Below are 25,814 nucleotides of genomic sequence, written 5' to 3' on the forward strand. Positions count from 1 at the left end.
TCTTCCACAGTCGGCCCTTCGGACAGCTCACAACTTTAAAATGACTTGATAAGCATCAAGTTTGGTTTGAGTCAAATGGAACGTAGTTTTTAATAAACATGTCAAATTCAATACATTTGTATTTAGTTCCACAATTCGCCGATTGCCAAGATCAACTGGATTTTTCAGTAGATGCTCCATTGATAAAAAAATTGTGAATTATTAGTGATTACAGAACAACCTTGTGCGCTGATATAACTGCATTCCTGTCTCCTTCTGTGTCTGTTTATTATGAACTATTACAGAAATCGGTCGCCTTTAAATTGCATGACCGAAGAATAGGATAAAGTGAAAAGTTTAAATTCTGTGTTTTTGGTATTGTTGATTATCGTTCCTAATAGTTGGAAAAAGTTCCTTCAATATTTTGGTCTGTCTACAACATCGGCTGTGGTGATTTTTTTATATCCGTTCTAAGCAATGTCGTAAAAGAAAATTTTACGTTGTAGTTGTTATGAACGAGTAATATTAATGTTTTCCGAGTAACATTATATGAACAATTTTCTTAAGTCGAGGGCGTCTTTCTGTAGAAAATTCTTTTCGAAAGACTTATTCAGATCACGTGTATCATTTCATTACGATCAAGTAGCAAGGATGGGTTTGTTAAGTGAAGGAAGCCCTCTGTCCTGGGATGAGACGAAGTCCTTGGCGGAGCATGTCCGTCAGCACGGCATCGAGCAGTTCATTAATCTGTACGTGAAGCTGCAGGAGCGTACAGGCGATGTGCTCAAGTGGGGAGATGAGGTTTGTTTACTTAAGCTTGCACAGGTTATTCCTCACAGAAAATCTTGTGACTTATCTCAGGAGTGTCTCATAAAAAAGTTATTTTTATTGCATTTTCCATAAACACATTACATGTTCCATATAAATACATTTACATATTCTATTTTATGCTAATAAGTCTCACATTGGATTAAAAATTCAAATCAATTTTGATAAGATTTTTTCTATTATGATAGTTTTCATAGTTATGATAGTTGATTATTAAATCACAAGGGTAATTAAAGTTGTAAGACATTACGGTAAAATATGTTTTCTCTTCCATGGAATAGTAAAGTTTGATGATGAAAACCAGCGAGCTACAGTCAGCCTCATAGCCAATAATATCCTTCCCAAACTGCAGGAGAAGGAGTTAGCAGACCCTCAAAGTAAATATGAATTCAGTTCTTTATCACATCCATATATCTTTAACACATTAAATATACATTATGTTAAGAAAAAAATAATAACAAAAAACTGACTTCCAAAAATAATACTTATTTTTAATTAAAATGTAAAAAGTCATCCATAAAGTACATAGTAATGTGCTTTTTTATTTTCTTGTCATAAGAGATAAATCTTTATTTATGGATTTTAAAAATGATGAGGGTATAAAACTGAAATAACATACTACATTAATATCCTAATAACCTACAGAGAAAGATTATTTTTTTACAATATGTACATACTCCATAATAATATAGCTAAAACCACTTTTTTATCACGTGACCTTGAAATAATTACCTTCACAGACAGTTAAAGCTTTGTGTCATGGTCAAATATTTACAAACGAATTAGTTTGTTATTTGTGTATCTAAGACCATCCAGCAAGTAACGTAAAAAATATATTATTATAGTATTTTTATAACCGTTTTAATATTTAAGCTCAGTTAAGCACTGTCTGTCGCAAAACTCGAATAAAATACGACGTAGAAAAAATTAAAAATTACAAACATGCCAATTTTTATACAAGATTTTTTGTTGTAGTAGGTCTATGTATTCATTCATTGCCATTTTATGAACAATTTATAAAATAAGAATTTTCTCTGGATAGGCACAATCAAACAAAATCTATTCACATAAATACCTAAAATACCGAATAATCTAAGTAGTCTATCTATTTATTGATAAAAGTTATATTTTTAACTACATAATATTGTCAATTCATTGTGCTGACAGATTATGAAGTCGTGATCGTGACCGACATTTAACGCCACAAAAAATGTACGTTGGAACACGTCTTTACTCTCAACGATGTAAGACCGTGTTCTAGTGGTCGATAATCACATAACATAACTATGTATTATTAAATAGAGAGTCCCTGTTTATACAGCCTAGGGCGTACAGGTACGAGTCGACGTCCTACTCTACATATGCTTCGGAAAAAATAAGAATTATGTAACACGAAAAAAAATTACAGAATGATAGTGCCTACAAAATTTTGCTAAAACAAAAAAACTAAAAATCTAATGACTTTATTGAGGTTTTTTACCCTGTCTAATAACTAACATGCAATGTTATCAAAACGAATAACAGCCAAAACACGAGGTAGCTGTTACAATATATGATAAGGAGTTTCCTAAACTGCACGTGTTAGAACGTGTTCTTTTTCAAGGAACGAATCCCTGAGAACACACGGGCGTATTGTATAAGTCAGTAAAAAAGACCCTCTGGCATTCCAAAGTTTTTTGAATTGAATAATATTGTGAAAGATTTAAAGCGATCTTCATGCTGACGACGTCTTCGTGTGTGGTTTTCATGACTCACACACGACGAAAACATTAGGTTGGAGAAATAAAAACAGCTACCTATTTTCATGTAGTCATGTCGTTGGTGCTAGCTACAGTGACAAAGCAAAAATAAAATGTCATGACGTCATGCAGGATGACGACATACTCTAGCGCCAGTTAATAATTAATGGTTTGAGCTACTAAGCTTATATATAATTTATTCACGATTAAATAACCGAAGCTTTTTTGCTCGCCTTGATTGCTTAAATAAAATAGGGGCACAACAACACTCATCGATATCAGCGATCTACTTAAATTGTATGTGAAACTCACAATATGACGTTAGGAAAACCAAGTAAAATAATTTAGCTTTCTGAGGTTGCAACTTGCAACCGCAAGCCTGCTTACTAACGCACTACCCTATAATTAGACTATGGCTAAAGTCTTTAAAATTGGCTCTTTAGTTCATTACATTCGCGCGTTAAAGCCAAACAAACATACAAACAAAAAACTCTTCAGCTTTAATACCATTATAGATATTGATCGCAAGAAGGCACTGTTATCTAATATACTCAATTACAAATTATCTTTATTGATATATTGAACCCGTCAAGTAACTGCGCCCTTCCTATACTCGTATAAAAAGTGCTTCCGTGTAAACAAACTTCTGCTAACACCTTCAATCGTATTATCACAACTATAACAAGGTGCTACTATTATTGCGTAATATTATTAACATAACAGAACCAGATTTGGCATAATTATAGATTTTTTATCAATACATACTTATAGGTTTTTTTAGTTTATCCACTTTGTTTTACGTAGCATTGCATTGTCATTTTCCGCTATGAAAGATCGAAGTCAACTAGGTATGATGGATCTAGTGCGTACAAAAGAACACACGTTCTATTGATTAATGTTAAATATACGGTTGCTCTTTTGTACTCAGATATCGATATTCATCACATCCCTAGACGCACTAATTAGTCTGTAGATATGTACGAGTACAAGCTCAATAAAGATTGATTGTAGGCCGCTCAGTCGCTCGATGTTGAAATTATGTTGCTGAAACATAAACTGGATACTGAAACCACATTTACCACTATTCACTAATCTTGTATTTATGCTCAGTCAGCAGGGTAATAAATAATAGCACCTACTGCACAGTTATCTTAATCATTACCTAATAAATAATGACATGTGACACAATGATAAAGAGTATCTATTGATCATATCATATTAATTATTATTCTATGCAGTTTCCTTATATACCTCGTACATCACATGAATAGAGACGTTTGTAGTAGAATGTCTAACTTGCAGCACACTGCAACAACGACGTTACAATTAGATAATACATTTACTGGCATGTCATTTTACCTAGTTCATTAGTAACGACTGATTGCCTACACACCATTGCTTGCATAATGCATGTCATGCTCGTGCATCTATATCTACATTTGTCAATGTATAACTAATTCGTAATGCATAGGGCGGAAGTGTCGAGTTGCGTGTTTCATAAACCGTGCACTGCTTATTTACAATTCATCAACATCATTGTGACTGTCGTGATTTTGATTGTATCTTACGCAGAATCTATTAAAATTATGCCATAAAACCTTCGAAAATCCTATCACCTTTATTGCTATGTTTAGCTTTAGTTTAGCAAGACGTAAAACTGAAACAAAATAACCCCCCGCCCCCATTCATACCCACATACATTCTGTTTTCAAATTAAAGACATAGCTTCTCATTGAGTACCGCAGCTTTACAGCTATCCATCATAAAAGCACTGACTATCCATTCTCATACGGGTAGAAGCACGGTGCAATAGATCAGCCGTTCCCAAATAGGGTTCCGCGGAACCCTAAGGTTCCGTGACAGGCCCTCAGGGGTTCCGTGGAAAATTCAAGATTTCCATTTGGTAAATCGTCTCACTTTTGACAATATTAAATTATCATTCACTTTCAATTAAATTGTTTTAAATATTGCATTCCAAAATTCCATTTAGGCACCACGTAGGTGAGTACCACTCTGGAGTGTAAGTCTCGTATTTTCGCGACAAGTGGCGGGGGAAGGCCACGGCAGCTGATAATTTAATTTAGTTTTTTACAAATTGTAGATTAACTTAATACCTCCAGGTCTTCGGCATTCGGCAAAAGTCGGTAGCGAGTCGGCTAAAAATCACCGCATTTTTTGGGCTTATACGTTTTCATACATTTGACAGGACGTGAAATGACACGGCATACGTATTTCCAGTGGCTATTTTTAACAAGAATCAAAGTGTGACATTATTTTCAATTTTTGCACCTCCGCGAATCCGAAAATTTCGCGCTCGCTTCGCTCGCGACTCCATGTTACGTGTGATGCTTTTATGTTCGTTTTGTCGCTCGAGTATCCAACACACAGTTCAGGAAAAACAATAGCGCTTTCTTCGCTAGCTGCGTATTCATTTGCATTTGCTTTTTTGTGTGGATATTGTACTTTTTGAGACTTATTAATTTACAGTGGTTTTGTTTATTTTGTGTAGGTACTTACAACAAAAAAAAATTCGCGCTCGCTTCGCTCGCGATACCGGCTACCACTGAATGTCTTGCAATGCTAGCGGGTGCTCGGAACTTCTACTTTTACTTTTAAAAATCGCGCTCGCTCGCCTCGCACCTTTACAAACCCAATCTATTTCTTTTTGCGTTTACTTTGTCAGTCTTCAAACTGAAAACTATTCACATAATACACAAAGTCAAGGGCGGCTAAATTCTGGCCCGTGCGGCAGATAGTAATGCTACGCCTGAGTATACTGAATATGTTTCTAACCATATAACCATTTGGTGCGCTTCCACGGGCCACGAGCCGTCCCTAAGTGTATTTACGTCTTTAGTTTACTTCTTACTTAGGCTAAGGTTCCGCCGAAAAATGCTGAAACGAAAAGGGTTCCGAAGCCAAAAGAATTCGGGAACCGCTGCAATAGATGAAGCTTCAGTAGTACTGATATTGTTGAACACCCGCGTTGTGTTATGTCTATGTACTGACATAGGGTACTCCTTCATAGCTAGATTATGATGTTTAAATAAGAAATGATGTCATATTAATTTAGCACTGTCATGTTGTCATTCTGATAATGTGTAGTGTAAGATACAACTTTTTATCTGACTTGATAAGTTTTGATATTTCTACAACAAACGTAATCTCAAATGAGACATCAGAATCGGTGATGATAAAATCCTTTGTAGGTCACTAATTACAATCCAAAAAAATTAAGGCTACGCTGACTGTCCACTGGCTGTCGAGTCGATGTTGATAATGTTTAAAATATATGGGGCCATGCGTTCCACAGAATGTGTGAATAGAATTAATTATAATGTGTAAATTCCATAGAAGGGCGTCAAGCCTCTTTAAAAGCAAGATAAATTGTCCACTTTACCATTGTTGTCATCCATCATCATCATAATTAATCATCTATTAGAGTAGGTACCCTTATGGCAAAAGTGTAGCGCCATGTAGTTAGTGACACAGTAAAGACAATGCTTGTTTTTGACGTGCATCGTTTGTAATGCATAAAACTTGCATTTTATTTGCATCTGTTATCATCTGTCCATAGCAGACCTACTTATATTCAAAGTAGTTAAGTCATATATTATGTTTTAACCACATCAGCATTAAACCTTTATAACCTTTATATTAAAATTATTTATATACTTCGAATAATCGCTTTCCTTTGGAAACATCTAAAACTGTTATGATTTTGTTGCAGATGTAAAGTCTCTATGGCGACCGGAGTACGGCGCGTACATGATAGAAGGTACCCCGGGACGGCCGTACGGAGGCCTGCTAGCTCATTTCAATATTGTGGAGGCGAACATGCAGTACCGCAGAGCTGAAGTTTCACATTTGTTACCCCCGGGAGAAGTCATAATGAGCATCACGAATTTTCCAAGGTAAAGTAAGTTCCTTCTTCAAGATTCATTTCATCATCACCCAGTGCGATAAATTCGTATTCCATGTGTGCCTTCATTCTTTTGTAAACTCAAATACTTACTTCTATCTCAATAACTAGTTCTGTTTTGACTGAGTCATTTGTTTGTAGCGTTTGTGGTTGCTATGGTATGCATGACGAGGCAGTTTTAAAAGTTTTATTTTAGTTCGCTTGGAATTAAATGACTTTTCATCAAAAACACCTTCAATTTTTCATCCAATAAGTCCAGCCAATTTACACATTGGAGGTTAATTTTGGTGGAGATCCTGGGTTAACCATTCCAAAATTACGTTTTAAAGGTTACATCTACAGTATGAAATCAGTAACTATTTGAACGATCCCGAAGGCCCAAGAGATCCTACAATAAATATTATAAACGCGAAAGATTGTAAGAATGTATGTTAGAAACGAATGTTTCTTATTACTCTTGCACGCAAAAATGGATAATGTAACAGACATCTCATAATAACATATAGGCTACTTTTTACCCTTGTGCTGGAAGTATTTCCTTCGGGATGCGGGGGAAGCCACGAATGGAAGCTATAGTACACAATAAACATTTTCTTTACAGATTAGGCTGTCCAAATTTCACAACTCCCGCGTTCCCGCCGACACCACATGACGGCGTGTCTAGATCATTATTCTTTCCTGATGAGGGCATTTTCCCTGGACACCCTCGCTTCAAAACACTTACCTCCAACATTCGACAACGACGTGGTGAAAAAGTAGCTATTAATTTACCAGGTAAGAAGCAAAAACCGAATATCCTTATACATATGATTAATTATACCTAATACCGACACGAGACTTAGGTTATTGGATGAATAAACGACGGTAATAAAATGTACATACAATTTATGAATGGGTCTTGTATTCATAATATCACGTTCTAACGATACATTATGTACTTCCTCATGCAAAGTTTACCTGCCTAACGGTTTTACCAGCGTGTAGTATTTGTTACGTAATATATTTTTTCCTCATAGTGTTCAAAGACATCAACACGAAGATTCCGGTGGATGACTCCCACTTGAAGGAGCCTGGTGTCGCTAAGCCGGACTGCGTGTACCTGGACGCCATGGGCTTTGGCATGGGCTGCTGCTGTCTGCAGCTTACCTTCCAAGCTTGTTGCATTACAGAAGCGCGCACACTCTACGACCAGCTCGCTCCCCTGTGTCCTATAATGGTTCGTTATCTTTTATTCAAGTAGGACCAGCGGTTTCAGTATATTTTTAGCTTTACCGTGGCCCCTAACTGTAAAATTTTGAGCAATCGAAAATAATCATAAATTTTATACCTAAAGTTCGTCCATACGAACTATGTCATGTTTTATGTAAAAAATCATGGGTCGGTTCGGTGTTAGAGGTCAGAATTGGATCGATTACATGCGCCACACTATATCACTCTTACTACCAATTAGTAGATAACAAGCAATGATTCAAAGCTATGGGAGTATTTGCAAAAAGATAATAAATCTTCCTCAGGCAATTTATATTTAGTTCAGAATTTGCAAGTCATCACATCTACATTCCATATTATTTACACTATATATAACTACGTAACAGGTGGCTTCATGTTGTGGTTACGTTACATCTTGGCAGGAAGATTTGTTTAAAAAGCTGATAGAATTAAAAGGGCCCCTTTTATAAGAAATCAAGAAAATTTTAGGCTCTTTGGAATTATCAATAAATGTTTAGACAGCAAATATGTTTTTTCAGAAGACCTAAAACTTTTTGTTTTTGTTCTAAAGCTGGCTTTATCAGCGGCTTCTCCTATCTTCCGCGGTTTCCTGACCGACGTGGACTGTCGCTGGAACGTGATCGCGGGCTCCGTGGACTGCAGGACGCGCGAGGAACGCGGCCTGGAACCGCTCAAGAACAATAGGTTCCGCATCAACAAGTCGCGTTATGATTCCATTTCTTCTTACATCTCGCCGGAAAATGAAGCGTGAGCATTGTTTATAGTTCTGTTATATCTCGATAATAATCAGATGAAAAACATCTCCCCGTAATCAAAGATATGATTCGAGATCAATCCGTTATCGTAGAGTAGATAGAATAGGATACTTTCTAGAAATATTTAATCCGCAATTGTTAAAATGTTTAGGATTTAATAAAGACAGGTTTAATAATAATAGCCGCAAAGCCGTCTTATCGCTCTATCCCTTTGAGTAATTGGCGGCTAGATAGGTAAGCCGGATTTAATCCGTTTCTTTTAATTAAGTGAACCGATTGAGTTCATTGATTTAATGCGTTCACCGATAAAAGGTGAAAAGCAATCATTGTACCGCCGATATCTGCGGCCTGATGAGTGCCTGAGTAATTATGGAGAGTTATTATAGCTGTAGGTCAAGTTAACCACAGATGTTATCAGTTGTTTTTAAACGAACAATGATGTTTATAGTAAATCATCACGCTAATTACATTTATTGTTCAAGTAATAGGCAGCAGCTCGGTCTAGTGCCGTATTGTTTCACTAATATATTTTTTATGGTCGTCGCTTTAAGTTATTACATATTAACAATGAAAAGATGATATATTTTTAAACTTCCTGGAGGTTCTGATAAAAAACATTGAATATCACGAAACCTACAAGACTCCTAACGCTTACAGTTTCTAAGGTTTTATATTTAGTATGCCAATGAATGAGTCACCTTCCAATTAGGCTATACGTAATTATTTGTTGTGAAGGTACAACGACATCAACATAGTTCACGACAAGGCGCTGTACCGGCGACTGCGCGAGGGCGGCATCGACCACCCGCTGGCTCTGCATGGCGCACCTGTTCATCCGCGACACCGTCTCGCTGTTCTCCGAGAAGGTGCACCAGGACGACCAGAATGATACCGACCATTTTGAAGTACGTTGCTTTTGGTTCATGTTGAACTTCAGCTACATATAGCTTCTTGCCGGTTCTTTTCCATAAAGACCGCCAGAGCTGTCAGTATATTAATTAATAACCTAAATTAGAACTCATAGTGAAAAAATGGCTTTTAGTAAGCGATGTGAACTTTTATCTCTCTCTCTCTCTCTGTCTAAGAACTTTTTTGGAAACTGCAAATCGTCATTCATTGGATAACGTTATTATTTATTTATGTCAAAATATGTATGCTTTATCAGGAGTCTGATAACGCTTGTCATCACACACATCCTATTTTCCTATGTCCGTACAGAACATCCAGTCGACGAACTGGCAGACGATGCGCTTCAAGCCGCCGCCGCCGAACTCGCCCATCGGCTGGCGCGTGGAGTTCCGCCCGTGCGAGGCGCAGCTCACCGACTTCGAGAACGCCGCGTATGTCTGCTTCGTCGTGCTGCTCACCAGGGTCATACTGTCCTACCGACTCAACTTCGTTATGCCTATTAGCAAGGTAAAATATTTGCTTTAATGATTATAGGTATATTTGTGATATTTCACGTATAATTTTCAGCCAACATTCTCTTTAGTATCAACTTTAAGGACTTTAATAACTAACCGTTAAACACAACGAACAGTTGAACTAAATAAGAAGTCCCACCTTATTATAAAACGTGAATTTAAAAAGCAGGCTACATTTAGACGATTAATTTTGTTCGAGACGATGGTTTAAACCTAGAGATAAAGCGGGTACTTTTAAGACCTCGTTTATAATTAGGTGGTATAAGTATAACATTATTTCAGTCGTAGTGTCTCAAACTTTTAATATCGTTAACTTGTTTTTGGCATCAGGTTGATGAGAACATGCAGCGTGCCCAGCGTCGCAACGCGTGCCTGAGCGAGAAGTTCTGGTGGCGCCGCGACGTGGGCGCCCCCACCGACCTCGCCAAACACGTCGCCGACCCCAACGAGCTCTACACTGAGATGACCATCGACGAGATCGTCAACGGAAAGGTAACTATACTATGCTTCTAAAATATCAAAGTTGAACTGATGTTTAGGTTTTGTGGCGGATATGCCCCAGTGGGCACAATAACAAGTTATCATCTGCCTAACCTTTTCCCAACAATGTCGGAGTTGGATACGGAGGCTGCTAAGTACCAGTATTTTAAAAGAAGCGACTGCCTAGCCGACCTCCTCAACCCTGTTACCCGGGCAACCCATAGGAATAGTTGTCAAGGTGCTGGTCAACCAATTAATTGTGGCTTCTGAAACACGGAAGAACTTGTCTTGTCAAGATGTTCAGCCATCCGCAGATCGACCGCGCCAAGCTTAGCCTAACCTTATGATCGATCGACTCATGCAGCTTGGGCTTAACTACGAGAACTAGACAAAAACAGGATGTGGTTTAGACACTAACAATAACACAATAAGACGCTTTGGGTTTTCAAGCGGATAATTTTGTTGATTCAGCTGTAGCAAGGATGAATGGATTACGTCTTATACATGAGGAAGATGAATATTTTTCCTACAAATATGTATCTAATTTAATACATTGGTAATTCCTATGCGATTTATAACTGTATTTCAACTGTTATAACTACATACAGGTACATTTACCATTTGAGACCATCTTCAAACTATACTATGTTTTTATTTTATTTATTAAGAAAACCAACGGCGATGCAATCAGTGCTTAACAGATAAATATAAAACAGTTAGCAAGGCCAATTACAGGTTTCCCTTTTTAACTTAATTGTGTATACAATGCGAACGGACTACATGGATGTACTACTTGTACCTATTAGAATCTTCGCATAAGCAGCACGAATAAGTGAAACATAATGTAGTTACTCAAACATTCATGGTTATATTCTTATGCAATGGACGTGAAGATAACCGTTTAGTGAGGGCGATAGAACTCATTTTCATTACATTACATGAACGTTTAGTAGGCCGTTATTGTAAGCGATGAAAAGAGGTATGGTAGTAATAGTAATTAAATCTTGTTGTAACTCTATTTTTATAAATATCAGCTTTATAGATTAGTGATACTAATGAACTTCAAAAACTCATTTCTATTTCTAACTTTAAAAAGGTTCCTACCTTTTTTTAAATATCATTTTGGTCTTCTGGTTGATAAAGAAAATCGAGTTTTTAAGTAGGCAGTATTCTTACGGACTACTCAGTCAAGATTTCTCCAAAAGAATAAAGCGCAATAATTCAATTTGTGATGTCACCAGGACGGCATCTTCCGGGCCTGATCCCGCTGATCGAGTCGTACCTGTCGGGCATGGACGTGGACGCGGACACGCACTGCTCGGTGCAGCAGTACCTCAAGCTCATCCAGCGCCGCTCTTCCGGCGAGATCTCCACCATGGCCTCTTGGATGCGCAACTTCGTCACCTCCCACCCGCAGTACCAGTGAGTTATACCTTTAATACTAACTACAGAACCACCAAGTCAGCTGTTCAGTTGGTTTGAAAGCTAAATAAGTAGTCTCCAGACTTTTCAAATTTAATATAATCAATGTATAGTTAAATTTTAATTTTTTATAATTTTATAATTACCAAGCGTTGTTGCCGTGCTACCATATTTTTGTTTTTTTTCAACTTATTACGAAAACAGCCCCTTGACTTTAACGCGTCTTTATTTGTTAATATCTTAATATAGCAACATCAAAATTAAAAATAGCTTTGTAGCCGATACGTCGGATGGACATTCCAGCCGTTTGATGCAAGTAATTAATAGTCATACTTTCCCGCCTTTGCAGGAAAGATTCAGTAGTGTCTGAAAAGATAAACTACGATCTCTTGAAGACTGCTTACGGTATTCAGTCGGGCACCTTCCCCGCGCCCACACTGCTGGGCAGCAGCAACGTGTCGAAGACAAACGAAGACATTCCCAAGGCGTTCAGCAAGATGATGAGCAAGGAGTGTCCTTAACCGCGGCCCCAAGCCCTCTAACTACTTGTTATGTTACAACGACATTTATGTACCGGTCTGCTAGACGCACTTTTCAAAGCCTAAAAATTATAAATTAAATTCAAAACATATAAAATAATTTAAAAAATATTTTTTCAAAAAAGTGAGAATAAAATATAACCGATGTTTCCCGATTATACATATAAACACTTGCTAAATTGTGGTTTACCAGACTACTGCCAGCGGGTTCCCTCCAGCCAGCGGGTTTTCGCGAGATATGAGTAGTCCAAATGGTATTCTGATTTATTAGCATTTTTACATCTCTGCCAAGTTTCTTCAGAATCCATTCAGCCGTTTGCGCGTGAACAAGTAACAAACATACTCACATACTTTCGCCTTTGTGACTTTAGCCCTCATGCTCAGCTTGTTACAATAGAATTGACTATTTAATGTTACTACATTATTTTTTCTATTCTGTTGTTCAGTATGAGCGTCCGTTGCGGTACATGAGTGTCGTTGTTGTTATTTGTAATTAGAGTTGCCTTACTTTATTCACTCTGACGAGATTTATATAGGACGGCATAGCTACCTTACCTTGTTACTATAATATATTAATATAATGTTCGGCACAGGATACAAGTTAAATCTTATACGTACTTAATAACATTCCCCAGTTCTATGACGCCGCATGTCTTGCACGATCGACAAGGTTGAAACTTTTATCTTGTGACGAGGTTTGTTCGAATTAGAAGTGATATCTTAAATACATTTATATAAATCACAAGTTATTAAGAATAGAGACCCCAATGTGACCTTACCTTAGATTTAAATAAAAATCTCGCATTTTATAATATTTACGGCTCGAGGAAATTGCAGAATATTATCTTACTTATTGTAATTCGAAACCGAGTAAAATATATAGTATGTCAAGAATTATTGTGATACAATATAAATTCAGATAGTTACATGTAATGTCTGTATGTTATATTCTATGTGGTTTAATAATTTCGCTGTAAGAAAATTATTTCAAATTGCGTAAATATTGTTTAGTTTTTAATTAGTGTACCCAAAATACAAGATAAACTTAAAGCTTCGTACTTACCTATGTTTTAGATTTAGGTCAAAGTTAAAAATTACAGGTACTTAGGAATTTGTTTTTGAAATCATAAGGTTTTCATAATACTTACTTGGCAATGGCTTTTCTTATTTTTGTTATACATATGTATAGTTTAATTATTTTAGTTAGTTACACACTTTGGTGCACACAATTATTTGCGCCAACTGGCATTTAAAGCAGTATTAGCTGAAACATTTCCATTGCAGTGTATAACAAATTGTCACGTATATATGTTAAATAGACCGACTAGAGACGTTGAACTCACGTGAAATGTAAATATGTACAATGAAAAGAATAGAGAATGGTTGTGAATGCTGAAGTGAAAAGTAGCATATTTTGGAGAATGTGATAACGTTTGACACAATTTGTTACTTGTTTTTACTCATAAGCTCGTGTTTACGTCCGCATGTTTGGCGAGAACAGATTTTAGACCTAATTCTTATCCGATGAAATGTAATTAAGTAGATCAATTGCATGACGCACTCGACATCACGGTTGCTCTCGATTTAATTGATCATTCACTTCAATCTGTCAATCTGATATCTACAAAATGAAGGGATATTGTTGATGTTACAATTTAAAAAACGACTGTTATAGCGAGTGTGTTTTAAAGCGCTTTCAAATTTACGGATTTTCGTGCATATACCTATACTGTTTGACTTCGCGCGGTTTCAGTCGCCTGCACTCCAACTGGTATTTATCAAATGTATGTTGTCGCACGGGCGACAACGCCAGTGCGTTTTCCGCGTTACCGCTTGGAAAAATCGACGGGAAAATCGGCCAGTTTAAAAGCGCGCATTATATTGAACCAAACTTCGACTTTTAATAGATACTATTAAATTTGATACGTAATAATGATATATTTCATGCACATACGTGCTAGTTTGATAAAATTAAACTAAAATATTATAATGTACTACAATTAAAATCACTGAAAAGTTCAGTATGATAGTGAGAAAAGTACACGATACCCTCTTAGTTTTTTGAACCGATTGGTAAAATGGAAAAAATAGTGATAAACAGGAGCAATATACCGATAACAAAGCTAATTAATTTCGTGCATCATCTCAAGCAATGATTTTGAATCACGAGTAACAGCTGCCTAATTTAGCTAGAGGCGTGAAATGTATGGAATTTTTTTTAAATATTTTTTACCTAATTTTGCTACTTATGTATTTTTTTCATGGGTTTAACGGTCACATAGATGTTATTTTAATTTTAATGAGTTCCTTATTGAACCAAGTAAATTACAAATTTATGAAGAAAAATATCTTATGTTAGCACTAAAATAGTTTATTTTAAAAGATATTTTTTTCTAAATTACACATGTCTTAATTTCGTTTACATGCAGAATTATTTTTACGTAGTTTGTTATTTTATATTGTTCACTGTTAGTGAGGTTTTTAATTGATTAATGTAATTAAATATGCATTCAATAAAATTATTCGATTGTTACTTGTGGTGTTTTTAATTAGAACTAACGAAAGTCACAGTTAATCATTTTAGGGATTGCATCACGTTAAACACTTTCATTTATCAGGCGGGAGTATACACAGCGATGATAATTGAGGATGTAAAATTAATAAAACACATACATTTAAGACATTGCTTGTATTTAGAATTTATCTACAAGTTGCAATATATGTTGCTGCTCCTGCTGACGCCAATCCTCGCTGCCGGCATCGCCCAGGTTGCCAGCGTACTCTGAAAAAACACCATACAATCAATTTGTAACGACTATTGCGAGAGGCGAAGAGTGAATTAATACCGTCGTAAAACCGCGTATCAACTGCGCGCGGCAAACCATTGAACATTGGCGGCGGCCAACCAATTACATATTTAATTGTCCAACCAATCGATAATTTTGCACAAGTTTAGAATAAACGTTAATTTGCTCACCTCTCATGACATGTCGAATGATCTTGAGTGATCCACCGCGTAGTGACAGCACGCGCTGTACACGCTGTTTGATGGCTGACGGGCCCGCAGTACAAACCTTTGAAAAGATTATTAATATATTGCTAAGTTTCTCTTGTCTTTGTAAATTGAGGATTATAATGAAGGCAGCTTTAGAATGAAAACCGAAAATAATTTACATATTCATACAGACAAGACATAAAAGAAATGTTACCTCCAAAATGATTCTGTCTATGAGCTGCAATGTGAAGAGACCGCCAGACAACCGCCTCAAATACTGTGCGTCATCATCCAACTCTTCTCCTTCTTGCTGCAAAAACAAAAAGTAACAAATTAAACAATGAAAACTACTTGTAAGGTAATTCATCCTACTCAATTTAGAACAATTTCTACCATCCTTTAAGTCTATGGACCTTTACAAATACTGATTGAAATTTAAAAAAAACGTGATGTTCTGACTCACCTCCATTTCTTTTTCAGTGCGATCCACTTTGTCCATATACTTGAAGTGTAACTCTAGAAGCCTATCTACCTTCTCCAGGTCGTTTTCAGTGAACTTGGCCAACAATCGCTGTCTCTGACTGCCTTGGCAATTGCGCAACATTGACGCAATTATCGATACAACATGTTCTGAAAACAATAAATGAACAGTTAGATACATCTTTTTGAACGAGTTAACATTTCATTAATCCTTTTTTAAATGACATACAAACCTTCATGCTGATCAACTGTTAATATCCTTTTACGTTTAGGCGTCTTCATGAATAGCGGAAAGACAGTGCGTAGCCCTAAGATGTCCACGAACTTGTTACAGTTGTCTCGGCCTTCGGGCCCCGCGAGTGCGTGGTCGAGGACTTTTAGTGAACCATTCCGTGACATTTTCTTTTCCCTGTAAATTAAAAAACAATACTCAAAAGTCAAGCAAGAATATTCAGAACAATACAAAACGTTCAGAAATAATAAGTTGTTTTTAACCGACTTCAAAAAAATGAGGTTCTCGGTTGGATGTATGCATACTGGTCAAACACATTTGGATTTGGATGCGGTTTCAAGATAGTGTTTGCTTAATTTAGAGAAGTTAATAGGTTTTTACATAATGAAGTACGTTTTTACTGTAAAAAGTATCTTGATTTTATTAGTATCAAGAGAGTGTGGTCAAGCAATTTAGTTCTGCTTGCCACTAATAAGGCTGGTATCTCACCTGAGCATAAGGTTCATAAGCTGCAGCCCCTCGCCGCGCAGGAAGCGGTCGCGGTTGGAGGGCTCCATGAGCGCGCAGCACAGCGAGTCGAACATGTTCTCCATCGCCTCCTGCTCCTCCGCGCCCGCCGGGTCGTTGCGTTTGTAGAACTGCACAACAATTATCAAACAAACAACATAACACTTAAGTACAGTTTCATCAGGTATCGATAAACTTTAACTTTTTGTTTCAAAGGTCTCAGAAAACTGGCTAAAATAATAAGCAGCCTTTATCTGGCAGATAGCATTAACTAACTAATTGACACTTAAGATCTCATTTTGTATGTGAACGACAAAATAAAGCGCTAATCTCGCCAAGCATCAAAATCTAAATCTCTATGGGTCAAAACTACATACTGCAATAGAAAAAGCGGCGTAAACAAGTGACCCTGGATGAGCATGGGCTAGCTAGTTAGTTGGATTGCTCTTATTCTCAGGCCCGCCGTAAGCGGGCGTGCAGCGCGTGCACCGCACGCGGGCGGCACGTCCTAGGGGGCGGCAAATCGAGCGACCTATCACGTACTATAAAAAAAATACAATATCTTTTTACCAATTATTTGATTTCAATATTTCCGAACACAGCAATAGCGCTAAGAATATTACTAACACTGCCGGTTTCAGTTACATTTGTTGATCATTTTCAAAATTAAAAATTATTAAAGACGATTTAAAACAAATGCCCTGGGCGGCACTATTTAGGGGGCGGCAAAATTAACCCATACGGCAGAATTAAACCATAATTACGTAATAAAATATACGTATATACGTAATATTTAATATTAAAAATAGATAAGTAGATTAGCAATAAAATTTCAGAAAAACCGCCCTCGCTTTGGTCGTCCCCTATCAATTTTGACGGGTTCATCCTTTGCATCCCCAAAAAAATTCGCGCTAGCTGCGCTCGCGCCTTCATGTCAGATATCGCAGTCAGTAGCGGTTTTAGGGTAGGGCGCGGTTGGGCGACGGCCCAGGGCGCCGGATATAAGGGGCGCCGCAGGCGCCCCCAACCAATCCTTGATCAGAATGTTACTCCTATTTTTGTTTTAAATTTCATCGAAGATTGCAACTTACAAGAACTGTATCCAAATGAATGGATAGCATCAGGGCCATCTTAACCTATGGTGCAGCGTGTGTGAATAACCCGGGCGCCGCGGGCTCAGGGGCGCCCAAGGCGAATTTGTGTTTAATTGAATGAAGAAACACTACTTTTATGTCCCAAAACTCAAAAATTTTCGCGCTCGCTTCGCTCGCGGTTTCCTTGCTTTACGCTTCGATTTTTTATCACATATAGCTACTTTTAATGTCCCAATACTCAAAAAAAAAACGCGCTCCCTTCGCTCGCGGCTTCTTCACTTCACAGTCGCTTTTTATTATATATGTTTAGGACTTTTAGTGATCCAAAACTCAAAAATTTTCGGGCTTGCTTCACTTTACAGTTGTTTTTATTTTTCAAGATTTTTTTAGTCTACCTTAGCAAAAAGGGAGCGTCGTTGTTAAGTTCTTTAATTAATAAGAAAGTAACTTCTAGTTTCCATATGAACTTTCCTTTTTTTAGGGTACTACTTTAAGTCCCAAAATTTTAATACATAGGCGCCATCATCAACAAAGAGTTATGTACGGGCAAAATTTTAAGTAATTTTTGTTTAGAGTTCTAAAATATTACAAAAATATTCGCTTCGCTCGCGCAATCGGTATCTACATACGTCTCTATTTTTCGTATGGGTTTGAATTGCAGTTGGAGGGCGCCGTAGAAATCTCGCCCAGGGAGCTGGTTGAGTTAAAACCGGCACTGATCGCAATTTATCTTTGTTTAATTGTTGTTGGCATTCAATTCCGAAAAATAATTTTTCGCGCACGTCCGTTATAGCTTTTTGTTCACTTTCGCGTTTTGTGGTATGTTTACTTCATGAAAACTCTAAGGAAAAAATCGCGCTCGCTTCGCTCGCGGCTTCATGTACATTTGCACTTCATTTCTGTGTATATCTTCCTTTTGGCTTTGCTTTGTTAATTAACAGTGGTTTTTATTTGTTTTGTGTCCTATGACTAAATAAATTTCGCGCCCGCTTCGCTCGCGCTTCCTTACATATAAAATATGTCTCATGCGTTGACTTTTTCAACGGGAAACCCACCAAAAACCATTAATAACATATTTTACTGAAATTAAACATTGCTATAAATATTTAAGTTCGTTAGTTTAAGTTACCCATAATCCGTTCTAAGCACTTTGATATACATTATGTTGGTACCTACCCATTAATCACAATCTTTCAATACATAGGGGCCACTTGGGTAATGATTGCACTGCATTGATGCCCTAAGCAATTGCTTAGTCTGCTTACGGGCTAACCCAGGACTTCTTAGGTTACTCTAAGACTTGAGCATTTCAAGTAAATGAAAAGTTATGTGTAATATATGTTATGTACCTATTGCAATATTTATGTATCCAAAAGGAAGTGCGTTTTCTGCAATTAGAGCGGTGCATGTACATATTTTTTTCTGTTGGACAAGTAAAATGGATATGAATGGGCGGGTGGGTCTGGACCTCCTGGACCCCCCCCCCCCTTATATATTTTTTGACAATAATATGTAGTCGTAGGGCGGCATAATCGGTTTTGCACGCGGGCGAACAAACAGCTAGCGGCGGGCCTGCTTATTCTGAACGTATTTTATACATAAAAGATAATTTTACGGATATAATAAACTTACCGCCAACTGTTGTAAGAGAACATCAATGCCATCAAGCTCTCCTAGTAACTTCCTATTCTCTGGTGTGTTTTGTAATAGAATTGATAAAATTTCTGTGGCATACAATTTGTTGCCATCAAAAGGCACTTTCAACTGTGAATAAAAAGAAAGCAAAAAGTATAAATATAACATTTTCTAATTCAGATTTTAGTTCAATATACAAGTGAATGATCAAGCTTACCTTCAGCCTTTTTAGTATCCATTGCATGAAACCCTGTTTAGCAACTTCCGCACTCAATTCAATTCTGAATTCAGTAAGGTTTTCAATTATACCTGCAGAGTAACAACTAATTAGAAAAGATATGCCTATTTTTGTTTAATAGAAAAAAGTGGTGGTAGCAAATTACCAAGTGTGTTATGTACAGCATCTCTCTCGTCAGGCACTTGTTCGTCAAGGCGTGCAAGGTTGTGTAACAACAATGCGGGTGCTTCAGCCTCAGCCAGTGCATTTATCAGCTCATCTGCACCCTCCTCACTCTCATGTAGTATATCCACATCTGTTAATTCCTAGAAAATGTATATGCATTAACAATATAATTAGGTACATATTATTTTTGTTGGGAGCAGTGGCGTAGCGTGGGGGGGGCAAGGGGGCAAATTCCCCGGGCGGCAAAATTTTAGGGGGCGGCAAAATTTACCCAATTAAAAAAAAATTGTTCGCAACTAGTATCTGCGCCGCAACTAGTATTTAATTTTGGTTTTGAGTCTTAAATAAAAATAATTAATTTCGCGCTCGCTTCGCTCGCGTATTCAGAAACTATATTATGGCCCTTATTTTTGCATTTGTCAACAAACAAAACGTTAAGTACGTTTGGGCTAAATTTTACGTAATTTTTGTTTTAAGTCCGATAAAAATTTCGCGCTCGCTTCGCTCGCGTATTCAAAAACGATATTCCCTTATTTTTGCATCTGTCAACAAACAAAAGTTAAGTACGTTTGGGCTAAATTTTACGTAATATTTGGTTTAAGTCCGATAATTTTTCGCGCTCGCTTCGCTCGCGCATTTGGAAACTGCATGGGCAAGTTTTTCTTTATTTGCATTTGTTTACCTACACAACTGCCGACATGCGTTTAGCAGAGTGCTATATGTTAGGTAAACCGATGAGGTGGTCCCTGGCAAGACAAACTTTAATTAAAGTGGTCCCTCATGACTAAAAGGTTAAGAACCACTGGTTTAGATAAAGTTGAATGCTATAAGCAAAACCTACCTAGATACAAGCCAAATTTCACGCTTAGGTATAGTTCCATGGAAACTGGTTTTAGTGTTAGTCCCGTAAATTAAATTAATTTTTAAACAGTTTAAAGTAGCCCCGCTTTTTAAATTATTTCAATTTCATATATACTTATAGGTACCTACTTCGCTGGCCTGCATAGGTACCTAAAAGAATTTTAAAACCTTCAAGAAATCAAGTAACAAAGATATAAAAGTCTACTTGAGAACCTCCCCCTTCTGCCGGGGCTGCGGGTTGTTCGAAAGAGTTACCGCGGCTCTGGAACATAAAAGGCCTTCGACGGAACACGACGGTTTTTAGTCAGTAAGAGTCTGACACTCCCTCAACGCTGCTAAACCACAGCGGGAAGGGTTATTTGATGATTTTTAACGTCGATACACAAAAAAAAAACTTTAAAAATGACAAACGGCCAGTAACACTTGTTAAAAAAAATACACGGGAAGGGGCGGCAAAATCGACAACTGCCCCGGGCGGCAGATACCCACGCTACGCCACTGGTTGGGAGATTAAGTATTTGTCAGTATTTAATCAAGATGTCTAGATTAAAAGGCTCATTTTCACAAACAAGATGAACATTTGATTAAGAATAACTAAAACAATTGAGTGGCAAAGTAAGGTTAAAATTTTTTTAATTTCAAATCATTGCTGCATTTTCTATGATAATGTACCTTTTAGATATTTTGATTATACATAGATAGATAAAATAAAAAATACAGTGATTGTAGTGAAAGGATCTGGTGTAATTTTTACCTGCAGCAGGTGGACAACTTTAGTAGAAATGTCTGTGTTATCATGGGACAACAATTCCAATAGAGAGTTGATGCACTTCAGTTCTACCAGCAACGGATACTGGTCTGGCACTGTGGCTACGGCGCTTAGTTCCTACAAACACATATTCATTATTCCAATATACCGTTGATAATTAAATAACAAACACATTTAGAAATCATTTGGTCATACCTGAAGTGCTTCATGTAAGTCTATTTCGCTATCCATGAACTTCTCTGGTTGATCAGGAAACTTTATTCTCATCTCTGTTCCTAAGAGTTTTCTCAAAGTTCAGCACTAATTTCTTAACTGCAGTCTCATCCAGAATGTCACCCTGTATAAATAATTGTCGAAGATTTTAAAGTTAGATAGCACTCGCACTTAGTAAGAGGTAGTTTACAAGATTTTAAAATGTACTGATCATACCTCTGTAACTTCAGTTTCAACAAATCGAAGTATGTCTCTCTCTTTATCAGTAATGGTGGGTTCCTTAGGCAACGTCGTACTCAACGGTATTAACTTATTACTTTGTTTAGTCCTCCCAAGCGTCGCATCTTTGAAGCCTTCGCGCCATCGTCGTCAGAGTCCCCGCTGTCTTCTTCATTAGGTCTTTTAGGCGTCGGCGTGGGCTGTTTGTAAATAATATGTATGTATTATATATAATATCCAATGTAAACTTTATCAACACGTTAAATAGTGAACACAACCTTACAAGATCTTACCTTAAATGAAAGCAGTTCTCCAACGTCCATCTTAATACAAGTTAATGTTTAGTAGTAATTATATCCCTTTTCATAAGTGTGCTGTATTATAATTATAAAATTCCACTATAAACAACATGAGTGAAAAGTTGAGCTGAAAAATAATTATTTATCGGTTTGGTTTCTCCGAGCAAGACGGAGTAATAAAATGCTAGTTTTGACATTTGTTGTTTTGACTTTTATTTACTTGAATGACACTGACAACTGGACTGACTGACCACAGACTACTTAGAGATACAAAATGTTCAATGATTTTTTTTACAAAATACCTTTACTCGTGGAATCTTGCTGATCATAAGTCTTTACAAAATGTAGGACGTTTTATGAAATATTTTCCGTCCACATCGGTAGACATCATTGCAAAAATTAGAACCTTTTTACAAGTAAACCAGCTACATAATAAAAAAAAAAAACAAATTATATATTGTCTATAGTTTTCGTCCATGAGTCCAAGAAGTGGCGGTAATGTGGCGGTAAGAGTCGGAATTTGAACTTTCAAGTTTTCAACCTAAAACTTTTTAAATAGAACACTCGGTTGTGAATAGTACCAATTGAATTTCAATTATGAATATTATGAGGAGTAATCAGATTCCTATAATAAAGGTGACTTTAGTATTTTTCTATAGAATCTCGTGTGCTATACATTAACTTATAAAAACATTTGAATTGTTTGGATAACAAAATTCTTAAATAAAATCTCATTTTCATATAAAACAGTTCTAACTAAATGAACGAACTAACTTTCGCATTTATAATATTAGCAAGGATTATTTGCATACTTTCCCAAAGCGCTGGGATCATTTGATTTGATAGCATAAGCAATACCCCATCTTACCACAGGCCCATACCCTCACAAATTAATAAGGCATATTTATCACAAATATTTACAGGATCTGGTATCTTCATTGAAAAACGGAAAAACGTTCAATTTAACAGGCGTATTGGAATTTTTCAATGGTTGCACCGACGACACGCAAGTTAAATTATTGTCAATTTTATCTGCATATGTAATGCTAAATGTAATACTTTTATGTTATTAAAAAAATATCTGTAAGTCTTCTTAGAATAGAAACATATTCTAATGACGTCTCACTTTTCCAGAATGGTAGTGTTGAGGCAATTATAACATTCAACCCCATTTACGACAAAATATGCAAAATCCTTGAGAACAGTCGTGCTGGGAAAACGACTATTGCCTTAAACTTCCTCTCAACACTTTTGTACGTTGACGATGAAGAAGGTCAAAGTAAAAAAGGCAACCTGGTAGCCTATGCAAGGAATATGGTCAGAAGTAGCGGTTGTCTATCAACTATGTGTGAACTTTTCACTTGTATGATGGTAGGAATTTTGCTTTGTAGTATTCCTTTAATTATGCAATCGTACTTACGTTTTGCTAAATTGAAACATTTTCAGAATCAAGATGTGTGGCGTGCACTTTGCCGGTGTCTCGCTGAATCTTGCCGCAGTATGCAAGCCAATCAGAGCTATTGTGCACACCTCATTCCAACGGTACCTAAATTACTCTATAACTAAAATAAGTTCCAGAACAAGTTGTTCTATGAATATTTTTTTGCAGTGCGTTCAGAAGTGCCATCCCCGAACAATCGATGTATTGGTGGTTCTTCAAAGCCTGCTACAGAACCACACCCGCAACATCAACCTGTTTATTGAATGTAACGGAATGTCCTTATTCAAAGGTCAGTTATCTTCAGATGTGGTAAAGTTATCTTCAGGTTTTTTACACCTGTCTATCTGGCATGGCATCTAGGGTGCCTAAGTAGTCATGTCTTTTCTCTCGTGGTAAAAGTACTGAGGAATTCTTGGACGTTGTGATCAACCAATTTTTCAATAATTTATCTACATTGATCACTAGGTTAAATTGTGACATATCTACCAAGTTAAAGTTAGCACTTTGCATGTAAAGAATAGCCTAAGTTTTGTTTAATTTTATAGGGAACTCCTGCAATATGAAATAAGCCTGCAACTGTTAGCCACAATAGCGCAGAGTTCCACTGAAGCAGTCGAACTGATCGCTAAGACAAATATTTCTGAACATTTACGAGACTTCTTGTTGGTGTATGGACCGCAATCGCCGGTATCATTTAATATTATTTACCTTATTGAAAAACTTTAAGCTAATATTAATGACAATTCCAAAAATGTTCTGATACAATTATTTTGTGTTACAGTTAGGCCAGTGGGCTACGATAGTCTTATATCGTATAACACCAATAAAAGGTAAACTAATATTTTTGTGAAGTCAGGTGTTTGAGAAATTAGTTAAACTTTAATGACGTTACTTTATTTTAGCACCCCTTATTGAAGCCCCAGCAATCGATGACGAAAAAAAAGATGATATTCAATTCAGTGAATCCTTGCTCACGAAATTACAACCTGGCCAAACAAAACAAAAAGAATATAGTGCAGATACCACAGCATTCTTTAAAACTGTTCTGAAGGAAATAACAAATGCTGGTGCTGAGAAAGAATATAATTTAAAAGCTTTCTTTCCATCGGAATTTATGGTGGATACAAACCAAAAAAATTCAGTCAAATGTGACTCTCGAAATCCATTACAAGTTTCGACGAGAAACACATTTTGTAGGTGTGCTCAAAGTGCTAATCAAATTAGTTTAGGAAAACTAGACAAACACTAATCGCAAATGATTCACTGCGAAGTAATAAAACAAATGAACTCTCTCTTTCCTTTTTACATGAGACTCATTTGAAAAACAAGCATGTTATATCTGATTTCATCAAACCTGAACAGCGTCGTTCACTCAGTTTTCAAAGACGACTCCAAGCTAGCAGTAGTGGATTGAATAAAGATTCTGTTTATGAGTCTCTAAACGAAAATAAATATGGTTGTTCAAAGACATTTTCCACAAATGAATTCAAACCGACATTTACGTCTACTCCCAGGAGACATGATGTAGACAATCAGTCCAAGTGCATTAGTCAACGCCCTAATGATACCTCCAATACTGTTGCTAGTAGGTGTACTCAACAAAATTCAAGAAAAATTCAGATGAAGCGACGGCTACCGAGAATGAGGGTCGCAAAATATTCAGACCGAAGCAAAATTGATAAAGAAATCAAACACAAGTCTTTTAGTGGACGTGTCTTTGATGCTATTAATACAACGTGCACAACACTGGTGAAGACAGTCAAAATATATTTAATCCTAAGAATGATACGCATCAAAGTGAAGAAACTTCTCTGAGGAACACTCGCAACCGAGACACTATGTCTTGTAGCTATAGTTTTACAAACTACATGCGTAAAAGAGATTCGCTTTTGAACAAAACTAATCAGTCTAGCAATTACTTAGGAGAAATACAATCTAAGGAGAAACATGATGGAAGTAGTATGGAAGTCACCAATTCCTGTAACACGTGCAATGATACAATTGAGCTGAAGCAAAAACTGGCTAAAGACAACCAACTGAAGCAAACTATAAGAAAACTGAAATTGGGAATCAATTTATACGGTTGCGATTTTAAGGTAAGTTCTAATGACAAGGATGTTTTTTTTAATACGTAGCTAAATTTTGGACCAATAAAACTAGCGAAATAAATACATAAAAAATATTTTGTTACAGAAAATTTCTAGAATAATGTGGCCTAAAGAAAGTTACATGACGCCTGCAGTTCTGTACAACCTGTATCGTAAATTAATTACAAAATAAACTATGTGCTCGGTATATTTGTATCGTTTGAGTCGCATTACCAATCAAAAGATCAATAAAACATATTT

General features: G+C 36.7%; 3 protein-coding genes across 3 annotated transcripts; 2 read left to right on the forward strand and 1 right to left on the reverse strand.

The window, feature by feature from the left end:
• Positions 1-98: 98 nt before the first annotated feature.
• Positions 99-14,851, forward strand: LOC110373042 (glutamate--cysteine ligase catalytic subunit). The gene is given in 13 exon segments (XM_064034968.1): positions 99-787; positions 1,080-1,184; positions 6,277-6,460; positions 7,070-7,242; positions 7,485-7,684; positions 8,249-8,445; positions 9,189-9,272; positions 9,274-9,358; positions 9,672-9,869; positions 10,208-10,369; positions 10,867-10,870; positions 11,602-11,779; positions 12,129-14,851. Coding segments are annotated over 13 exon segments (2,001 nt in total). The 5' UTR covers positions 99-528; the 3' UTR covers positions 12,301-14,851.
• A 143-nt stretch (positions 14,852-14,994) lies between these two features.
• LOC110383421 (beta-catenin-like protein 1) lies at positions 14,995-22,191 on the reverse strand. Its single transcript, XM_021344246.3, is given in 15 exon segments — positions 14,995-15,100; positions 15,296-15,392; positions 15,528-15,623; positions 15,777-15,943; positions 16,027-16,202; positions 16,515-16,663; positions 19,259-19,390; positions 19,479-19,570; positions 19,645-19,804; positions 21,280-21,411; positions 21,490-21,565; positions 21,567-21,631; positions 21,724-21,836; positions 21,839-21,926; positions 22,020-22,191. Coding segments are annotated over 15 exon segments (1,662 nt in total). The 5' UTR covers positions 22,050-22,191; the 3' UTR covers positions 14,995-15,011.
• Positions 22,192-22,363: 172 nt separating this feature from the next.
• On the forward strand, positions 22,364-25,786 carry LOC110384448 (uncharacterized). The gene is given in 7 exon segments (XM_064034986.1): positions 22,364-22,661; positions 22,949-23,077; positions 23,160-23,567; positions 23,635-23,775; positions 24,691-25,225; positions 25,228-25,562; positions 25,660-25,786. Coding segments are annotated over 7 exon segments (1,665 nt in total). The 5' UTR covers positions 22,364-22,631; the 3' UTR covers positions 25,747-25,786.
• Positions 25,787-25,814: the final 28 nt, after the last annotated feature.

The sequence above is a fragment of the Helicoverpa armigera genome, chromosome 5 (genome assembly GCF_030705265.1).
Source record: "Helicoverpa armigera isolate CAAS_96S chromosome 5, ASM3070526v1, whole genome shotgun sequence".
In the NCBI taxonomy this organism is placed as follows: Eukaryota; Metazoa; Arthropoda; class Insecta; order Lepidoptera; family Noctuidae; genus Helicoverpa; species Helicoverpa armigera.